The following is a 10690-nucleotide window of genomic DNA, read 5'->3' on the forward strand; positions in this document are numbered from 1 at the left end:
GATGGATTTGGATTTTTTGAGGTGGAGCATGCCCATTAATTCTGAATTGGACATGGCCTTGTACATAAGGCACAGATCACCTCTGAGCAGGCAGTATGCTACTGAATAGAGCTGGAGCTTTTTCAGTCTGGCAGCATATGACATATGCTGGAGACCCTTGATCCTCTTGGTAAGGTACTTTTGGGGTCTCTCCAGCTGCTGCAGGTGCCGGGTGAGGTACATACCAAATGGGGCATTGTACTCAATCATGGGCCTGATAAGGGAGGAATATAAGGGTACAATGACATCCTTTGATCTGAATGTGAATCCCTTCATGATAAGGTGGGAAAGGTAGAAGGTCTTTCTAACCACTTTGGCGACGTGGGTGTCAAATGAGAGGTCACTGTCAACTTGGGTCCTCAGGTCTCCGATTACGTTTTCCGTACTTAATGGATTACCACCTATGTGGTAATTTGTGGGTACTTTGTTTATTCCAAAGGGGATGACTATACATTTTTTGGCATTTAGTTTAAGGCCATGACTCTGGCACCAGTTGTCTGTTTCTGTGAGGCCCTTCTGGAGGATGCATGTGTCAGCTGGTGTGTCGACTATGGCGCCTAGTCTGTAGTCATCTGCGAACTTTGTCAGCCACAACCCCCCTATGTTTGCCTGCACATCTGAGAAATAAATGCCGAACAAGAGGGGTCCCAAGACAGAGCCCTGTGGGACTTCACTTGTGACTGGCTTAGAGTCTAACATAGCTCCAGCTATTCTGACTTTGTGGGTTCTGTCTTTTAGCCAGTTTGCAACCCATCTTGTGACAAACGGGTTTACATTTAAGCTGTTGAGCTTGTCTATGATGCCTGAGTTGGGGTATTGTGTCGAAGGTTTTTGCCAGATCCAGGTAGGCTGTATGAACTGCTTTGCCTTCATCGATGGCTCTAGTGACTGTTTCAAAAAAGTCCACCAGGTTTAAAAGACAGGATCTGCCTTTTACAAAGCCGAACTGGGTAGGGTCAATTGTCTGTAGGTCCCCGATGTCTTTGTTTATGAGTTCAATAATGAGCCTTTCCATAGCTTTGCAGACCAGGCTGGTCAAGCTTATGGGGCGGTAGTTTCCAGGGTCTGTAGAGGTGCCACCTTTGTGGAGTGGGACTACTGTAGCTGTACGCCAGTGTTCAGGGAATGTATCCTGTAGCAAGGCTAAGATTAAACAGTGTTCTTATGTGCGGGTTTAGCTCCTCTAGGAGTTCACGGAGCACGCAACCCGGGACACAGTCATGTCCCATGGATGCTGTATTTTTAGCTTTGCTGAGGCAGCTCTCACCTGGACATCTGAGATTTCAGGGAGGTTGCATTCAGCTGAGGTATTTATTTTGTCTTTTGGGGGAGAGGGAGGGGAGAAATTTGCACTGAACCTGTCTGTCAGTATGTTGGCAATATCTGTGGGTTAAGTGTATTTTTTGCCGTTCTGAACTAACTCTGCGCATATCTGAGGGTTTCCGCCCAGGTTTCTAACATAACTGAAGAAGGCCTTGTGATTATGTTTAGTGTCCTTAGCGATTTTTCTCTCGAAGTTGGCCTTTGATGATTTTATTAGCGAATGTAGTTTTTTGCTAGTGCTGATCAGGGATGCCTTCCCTTTATGGGATTTTGCTCTGTTTTGCAGTAGCTTCCTTCTCTTGTTATAAAGTTTGTTTATGGCTGGGGTCCACCAGATAGGATGCCTGCCTTTGGTGGAAAGGGTCTTGGTTTTATTTGGGATTGCATGATCCATGCATTCTTGGAGATGCCCGTAGAAAGCATTTTTGAAAGATTCAGCAATGTGGGATGTGGTTTCCACTGGCCCAGGGGGCTTGAAGGATACCATTTCAGTCCTAAGGAGTGTAAAGTCGGCTTTTGAGAAGTTTCTCACTGTGGTCTTTTGTGCTGGGGGTGGAGGTGGGATATGAATATCTAGGGTTATTAGTTTATGGTCTGATCTCACTAGTGAGGGGTATACTTGCAGTGTTGAGCATTTTGTCCCCCATGTTTGTGATGATCAGGTCAAGTATATTATTTCCCCTTGTGGGGGAGGTGACTAGTTGTTCCATCGCATTTGAGTTGATGAATTCCAGGAACCTTTGGGCTAGGGTGTTTGGGCTGGAGTAATGCACCCAGTCTATGTTTGGGTAGTTGAAGTCTCCCAATATGATGGCATTTGGTGAGACATTCATATCCTCCAGTGTCTTCAGGAAGGCTGAATGGAGTTCCTGAGATTGCGATGGTGGTCTGTAGCATGCTACAAGTTGTATAGCAGTTTTGCCTACGGTTAGTTGCACATGGATGGTCTCCGATGCTTCGTGCGTTGCCACTAACCTGGAGGTTCATAGGTATGTTCTAGGCCAATGGCCTTGGGGCCAATGTAAGCCTAGCCAATAAGAATCTCTAGTATCATGTCAACAGACATTAGTTCCCCTTGCCTCTATCTAGCAGGGCAGCTGAGGTGATCCCCGGGGTGAATTTTCTGTTTCCCATCCACTCATCAAGATTTCTTTTAAAGAGGACCAGAAAGGAGCTCTGCTTGATGTGGATGGGCAGTCTGTTCCAGAGCATGGGCAGTCTTTAGGTAAGAAATCTATCCCTCCAACATGTTCTATTTAATGTGGTAACAAGATTGAGGTCCCTGGAGCTTGTGGCACAGCAGGATTGTTTTTTTTTTTTTTTTTTTTTTATGTAGCATATCTAGTAGCTCCGGGTCAGACATGGCTTTGTAGATTAAGCAGAGACCACCTCTAAGCAGGGAATATGAAACTGAGTATAGCTTGGCGTTTTTTGAGCCTGTTCGTATAGGGCATGTGTTTAAGGCCTAGAATCCTCTTGGTGAGGTATTTTTGTGGCCTTTCCAGCTGTTGCAGGTGTCTAGTGAGGTACATGCCGAAAGGGGCACTGTATTCTTTAATAGGTCTAATGGACAAGTAGAGAGGGATGATGACTTCTTTCTTCCTAAATGAGAAACTTTGTGATGAGATGTGCCACATAAAAGGATGTTCTAACCACGGTGGCGATGTGGTTGTCAAAAGGAGCGGTTGCTATTAACCTGTGTTCCCAGTTCTCTTATTACACCTTCTGAGTTAAGTGAAACACCGTTGATATGGTAGTTCATGGTCACATAGTTTTTCCCAAAGGGAGTAATGATGCATTGTTTGGCATTTAGTTTAAGGCCGTGGTTCAGGCACCAGTCACTGGTGTCAGTGAGGCCCCTTTGTAGGATGTCTACGTTAGTTGGGGATTCTAAAATGGCTTCCAGTTTGGAATCCTCTGCAAACTTGTCAGCCAGAGTCCTTTTGTGCTGGCTTGAACTTCTGAGAAGTAGATGCCAAACAGAAGGGAACCCAGGACAGATCCCTGTGGGACACCATCTGTGACTGGTCGGTAGTCCGATTTGGAGTCTGCAGCCTTTACAGTGTGAGTTCTGTCCGTGAGCCAGTTAGCAACCCACCTTGTGACATATGGGTTAATGCCTAGATTAGTGAGTCTGTCAATGATTCCCGAGTGGGGAATGGTATCAAAGGTCTTGGCAAGATCGAGATAGGCTGTGTGTACCACCTTGCCCTCGTCCACAGCTCTGGTACCACCTTGCCCTCGTCCACAGCTCTGGTAACGGACTCAAAAAAGTCTACCAGATTGGGCAGGCATAATCTACCGTTCACAAATCTGAACTGCGTAGGGTCCAGAGTCTGGATGCTTCTTGTATCCCTATTTATAAGGTCCATGATGATACGCTTAATAGCCTTGCATATCAGACTAGTCAGGCTAATGGGGTGGTAGTTTCCGGGGTCTGTAGTTGCTCCCCTTTTGTGGAGTGGGATGACCGTGGCCGTTCGCCATTTGGTGGGTACAAAACCTGAAGTGAGGCTGTGATTGAACAGGGCACTCTGGTGTGGTGCCATTTCATTTTGTAGCTCATGTAGGACGCATCCAGGGATATTATCGGGTCCCATGGAAGCTGTGTTCTTGGCTTAGACAGTGCAGTTTTAACCTGAGCAGCAGTAATATTAGGAACTTGACAATCCTCGGGAATTGTGATTGGCCCTTTGGAGGGTGAAGGGGCTTGTAAAATTGGCCCTTTGGAGGGTGAAGGGGGTTGTAAAGTTTGCACTGAACCTATCGACCAATGTACTGGTAATGTCAGCTGGCTCGGTATATGTGTTGCCACTGTGCTGTAGCTCAGAGCAGTCCCGAGTATTGCCCTGAAGATTCTTGACCACTATTGAATGCCTTGTGGTTGTCTTTAGTATTTGCTTATATATATATATTTTTTTCATAGCTAGCTTGAGAGGATCTCTTGGGACTTAATTTTCTGCAACAGTTTCTTCCTTCTATTGTAGAGTTTGTTTATGGTAGGGGACTACCAGATTGGCTTCCTTATTTTTTGGAGGCAAGCGTCTTGGTTGTGTTTGGGATGGCTCTATCCAACACTTGTGAATGTGTTCGTACAGAGCAATGGTGTGTGATTCAGCAATCAAGCAGCTATTTTCCAACTGCATGGACATCATAAAGTTTGCCACCTCCATTTTTAGGAGCCCAAAGTTTCCTTTGGAGAAGTTTTTTTTTTTTAGTAGTTTCCTTTACGGTGGTGGGGGAGGGGATGGATATCCATGGTGATTGGCTTGTAGTCATATCTGACCAGGGAGGAGTTAATTTCAGGTGTAGAGCAGCAGTTGCTCGTGTTGGCTGTTACTAGATAAATGATGCAGTTACTCCTAGTGGGGGTAACAACAAGTTGGTCCAGGGCATTGGAATTTATGAATTCCAGGAATTGTTGAGCAAGTGAGTTATTACTTGAGTAATTTTCCCAGTTAGTGTAGGGGTAATTGAAGTCCCCCAGTATTAGGGTGTTGGTTGCACTTTGGTATTTTCCAGGATGTTTAGGAATGTGAAGTGGGAATCTTGGGACATGGTGGGGGACTTATAGCAGGCAACCACCTGGATTGCTGTGTTGCCCAGTGTTAGTTGTACCTGGAGTATCTCCGAAGTGTTGTGTTGGGCTACTATTCTGGAGGTGTATATATCCTTTATGAATATGGAGACACTGACACCTTCAGTGCTTTGGCCAGGTTTTGGGGCCTAAAGGTGTGATATGAATTATAGCCTAGTAGTGCAGGGGTGCTCTCTGGAGCCTTGAACCAGGTGTCAGTTACTGCACAAACATCGACGTTCCCCATTTTAAGGAGGGTTTTGAGTGAGTGCATTTTGAAATTCAAACTTATAGATTGAGTAGCATAACCCTCAGATTCCATTTGGTTATAGCAGTTTGACATCTGGGCATTGCATAAAAAAAGGGACTATAGGGGTGGCAAGCACCTTAGCCAGTATCTGGAATCACAGGGGTGACTGATGCAGGCCATCTCTAATGAAGCATAGAGGTCTGTCGATCATGTCATCCCAGGCAGACAGATACTGGAGCCCATTTGAATGACAGCAGAAATTTAGCCAGCTGTTGAAGTCAGTCATTTTCTGCTTGTGCTGTGGTATCATTCTGTGTGATGTCTGGATGCTACTCAGGTCTAGGGTCTTACCTGCCTGAGCTTCACGGTCTGAGAGCTTCCCCATGTCTCTTCATGTAGTCCAGAGAGGTACGCCTCTGGTTGTTCACACCAACATGGACAATGACAGTCATATTTGTACCTACTCTGAGCGCATGCGTTGTGGCGGATCCTGGCGCCTGATAGGCAGCTAACGGGACATCAGTGTGCCTTACTATTGAATCACCTATAACTTGTATATTTGGTATACTGTGTTGTTTTAGGGGCTTTTTTTGAGTGGCACACTGTTCGTGTGAACTGTTACACAGTTTTTACCATGGTGTGATGGTTGCTTGTATGTTTGCCTTGGAGGTCCCTGATGTTTGGGTAGATTTTTAATGAGAGCCTCCGCAAAGGGGGTGTGTGTTTTGCGTTTCTGTGTGAGGATTGTGGTAGTGTATGTTTTGGAGGACTGTGTTTCATGTGGTGTGGTGCAGGTGTTGACCTTCTCCTTTTGGCTGGCAAGTCCAGTTGTGCATGAGAGTGCATTGCTTACAACTTGGATATAGGTGCATCTCTCACAAGTCTGGGTGTTTGGAGGTAGGAGGAGAGTGTTGTCTGTGTACATGAGGCAGTTGCTACATTGCCTTAGGGTGCCCAGGTTACCAGGAGTGAGCACAGGGAACTGACCTTTAGACATCCCTGGATAGGTGTTAATTTAATATTACTGAAGTTCTTTAGTGCTGGTAGCGGTAAAAGTGCTACAAGACCAAGTGCTAGACTTTGATACTCAAATTGAGTGCAAACGGATGTTAGACTGGCAAGATTTAAGGGAAAATGTGAAGATTAGATTTTCTGGCACCAGAAATAGTTTAACCCCAACTTAGTGATGCTGAGTGATGTGCAAAACCGTGCAAACACGGGTTTTTAAGGTAGAAAGTTTAAAGGGATAGAAATGTTGCCCAAACGGCCAATAAGCTACAATTTCCAAGTTTGAAACCACTCCTCTTGCGACTGATAGGCTGACCAGTGCTTACCACTCTCACTGATTGGCGGAAAGGCTTCCCTCGATCACAGAATGGTATGGGGCACTCAAGCTATGAAAACAGTCCTGAATACAGCAGAATCTGTAACTGGACTATACTAGTTAAGAAAAAGGTGGAAAGAAAGGCAAACAATAGATTTTTTTGCTTTTTTGCAGATAGACTGAGAATACACTTAGCGAGGGCAAATACAGTAAAAGGACAACAGTACACAGTTTAAAACCCACTACGATTGCAATAAAAGGCAAGCAAGCACTTAAAACACAGTGCAGGCTAGCACACTTGAGTGTGTAGCTAAAATTATAATAAATGCAGTTGAATTTAGAGTATAAAAAATGGCAGAACAGTTGCAGTAAGCAGTAATATAAGAAGGTAAAGCAGTGATACTTAGACTTTTTTGATTCAATCTTTGTCCTCTCTGCTGCTCTTTGTAGGCTTTAGGATGCCAAAAGGGGATCCACAGAGCTTAAACAAGGGCAAACACCATGCAAACACTGTTTCTAAGGCAGAAAGTTAAAAGGGATAGAAATGCTGCCCAAACAGCCAATAAGCTACAATTTCCAAGTTTGAAACCACTCCTACTTCTGTTGTGAATGATAGGCTACCCAATGCTTACTACTCTCACTGATGAGTGGAAAGGCTTCCCTCCATCACAGAAAGGTATGGGGCACTGAAACTACAAAAACAGTCCTGAATACAGCAAAATCTGTAACTGGACTATACTGGTTATGAAAAAGGCGGGAAGAAAGGCAAACAAGCTAGATTTTTTTTTTCTTTTTTACAGGTAAACTGAGCACAACAGTGCACAGTTTAAAACTCCTTACAATTGCAATAAATAGGGGGAGAGAAAACCAGTTTAGATCAGAAGAAAATGTCAGCAAATATATTAATAATTCAGTCAAGCAAAAATGAAGACAGTACAGAACTCTGAACAGTTAAGTGCCAAAAAAATTTACTTATCAGCTCTATTTCCATATTGTTTGAGAAGCACTCTGTCAGAACACAAGGAGATTCTAGCAATAAATAAATATTTTGTATTAATATCCACGCATCTGGGGCAAAAACATCACGCCCATTAAAACATCAATATTATATTAACATTATTTTAAAAAGAAGCATTTCTGTAAAGGAGTAAGCCGTTTCAGCTTACCCACACCATTGTAGCTCTTAATATAGTAACTCTGAGGTCATTCTTATCTGAGCTCAGCAGTCTTAAATGGATAATCCGAGTCTAAAATTCTGACTTAAAGAAACTTGTCCTGATACCTCCCAGTTGTCAACACCCACTTAGCACATTGTTGGTAACCCTACTTCAGGTTTCAGTTTACTTTATGCAATCTTGTTTTTATTCCCACTGGTGAACACAATTGACAATACTCAGTTCCTGTCAAAGCCTTCTGTCCCCGATCACTGGGACACATTAAGGTTATTACATTTTCGTGTATGTTTGCAGTGGGGGTGGTTAGGCAAGACAGGTTTGAAAAAGCTACTAGCGAAAGCGCTCACCTTCTGTTCTGTGGAATAAATTCTTCGATTTATTACTTCCTGGTTTGTGGACTTTTTCCTGATTTGAGCATATTTGACGTTTTTTATAAACTGAACCTTTGGAATACGTATATATTTTTGCTTCATGGACTGATTTATATGATATTCTTTAGCGTTTCATAGTATGGTCTAAAATAGACGTGAACAGTTTTACTTTTTATTGAATGGTCTGAATAGACACGAACTGAACTTAATCTTTACATCTGCATGGTGTGTTGGCGAGCAACTGTTATTACTATTACTACATTAAGAACACGTCTTTTTGAATTGCTTGCCTTCCTGTACCAAACCTTGGTATTTATTGCATTATTATTTATAGTCAAGAGTACACTTAATTCATACTAAATCTTGGCGGTCTCCTGACGTAGTCCCCTAAAGCAGTCTCAGAATTAGTATATATAACTATCACGTTGCCGTACTGTGCAGCCCCCACCATTGTGACAGTAAGCTTTGGACTTCATTCTATAAAATTAATCCATTGCTTGTGTCGCATGCCTTGTACAGCAGGTCAGAAAACATTTACAATTGGTTAGTATTCAGAGATGAAAAAACAAAACATGAAAAAAAAGATGGCTTGTACTGCTGTTCAAAACTTGCATCATCCTGATGCTTTCTACAGAGCAAGTGGCAGTCATGCGTAACGTCATAGCACTAGGCTACCATTTAGAAATCCGCACAAAATGAAATATGAAATGAACATAAAACTCTTAACTTTTTAGCTTTGCATTGCTCATATACTTTCCTTCTAGGTAGTAGCAAGCAAAGTCATAAAATTACTGAAGTTACTTTTCTCTTAGGATAAAAAGCACGAATGAAACTAATGAATGATTCAGTGAGAGCTTGAGAGCTGTTGAGTACAACTGCAATTTGAGATGGAATTTAAATAAGACCATTGAAACTTCCTGTAAGCACCCCACCCCCATCCCCCAAAGCTAAAGCTGGGACATGCTCAGCCAGACTGAAAATGTAAACAAAGACCAGAATCAAAACAAAAAAAAATCCCTGGGACTGTCCTTTAAAATTAATATTGTGGCGAGCTTTGATATTGGCTGTCTTTGAAGTTGTTGCTGGGAGAGACATCATTAGGTCTCTGAAAAAACCATATATGCTTAATACTACTTCTAATTATGCATTATTCTTATTTCATGTTTATGTTCTGTTTATCTCTTTTTAAAGAATAGTCGATAGGAAAGTACGACTTTCATAAAATTTTCATTTGTCTCAACAGCCTATTGTATGTACTCTTGTATCTGGAGATGCATCTAAAAAATAGAAGTCATAGTTTTTCCTTTCTTCTAAGGTATGACGAGTAAAAATAAAAGAAGCCTAGAATAATTGTATTTTTTTAATTGCTTTAATTTCCGATGCACAAGGAACTGGTGAATTACTGTATCACATGCAATATAAAATGCTGACAGAATCGACTTGCAGTTTCTCACTGTTATCCACAAATAGTTCATCATACTCGCATTTTTGTTCCCCACAGACTTTGCAGTTCCTGCTAACCTAAAATGTGGAGTCCAGGATGTATAAAAAGAAACTCTGCCTTTCACAGAAGCTTTAACTCCTACAGTGGATTCAGGTTGCGGTACAGTCTTTCATCAGACATAGCTGAAGGAAGATTTTTTATTCCTTTTTTTCCTACCACTCCAGTACAGTACTATGTGGAAATGGCTGTGTTATTATGAGGATCTTCAGCTACATAATTGGCAGCTGTGGTGTTCTTTTATCGAGTGTATTAATGACATTCTTACAATAATTTGTAAAGCCCCTAAGTACTGGGGATGCAACTCCTTTTTGTAGTAATTTTGATGCCTTCTATTTTAATTAATGTTTTGAAATTAAATTATGTTCAGGTAATCATGTTAAAATATTTAAGCACTTGTGTATATAACAGTAATTAAGTGATACTTTAATATAAAGCAATGTGATGCCTGAATCTTTTGTGCTAGTTTGTTTTCATTCATTAAGCTTTTTCTTGGAACCTTTTTGTCCCATGCAGAGAAATGCAGGAAGTTTATCTGCAAAAGCAAACCAGTTGCATAGGGTACCTAAAAGCAATATGATTAACTTGATTTGTATGCTGTAAACTTCCAGAACCCAAAAAAATCTTTAAACCAGACACATGACTTTTTTACAGTGTGTGAATACGGAGTATCCACTAGACCAACAGTCTCCAACATTTTTTGCACTGAGGACTGGTTTCATCCAAGACAATTTTTCATGAACTGGCCATCATGCGCACGTAATAAAGTGCATAATAAATGTTTTGTTTGTGTGTGTGTTTACCGGGGAGGCCCATCTGGGCTAGAAGTCCATTTTCAGCCGAGACTCTGGGAGAAAAGTTCCAAAGTACAATAAAAATACAATTTGCAATAATTACAAAAAAAAGTGTACATCTTAACAGCATAATATTGATCATCTATGGTTGAGAGGTACGTAAACCTAATGGCCACCTTATTGACTAAAAGAGAAATATTTAAAATCTTCCCTATTTGGCTCTGTCCAGCATACCTCTCAGCTGTACAGATTTTTGCAGAATATGCAGAATTTTGCATCATATTTTGGTCCGTTTCTCATAAAATTGTTTACTGGCAAATTGCTGGCAGATCATTG

The 10690-nt window shown here is 41.9% G+C and overlaps 1 protein-coding gene across 1 annotated transcript in view; it reads left to right on the forward strand.

Moving 5' to 3' along the window:
* Window positions 1-10013, forward strand: part of ETHE1 (ETHE1 persulfide dioxygenase) — a 249102-nt gene extending 239089 nt beyond the window's left edge. The window contains exon 11 of the mRNA XM_044080537.1: window positions 9561-10013. Coding sequence (XP_043936472.1) covers window positions 9561-9607 — 47 coding nt within the window. The 3' untranslated portion in view covers window positions 9608-10013. The remainder of the gene's footprint in view (window positions 1-9560) is intronic.
* Window positions 10014-10690: the final 677 nt, after the last annotated feature.

This window comes from Protopterus annectens, chromosome 8.part0, assembly GCF_019279795.1.
Source record: "Protopterus annectens isolate FY-2018-M chromosome 8.part0, PAN1.0, whole genome shotgun sequence".
In the NCBI taxonomy this organism is placed as follows: Eukaryota; Metazoa; Chordata; order Ceratodontiformes; family Protopteridae; genus Protopterus; species Protopterus annectens.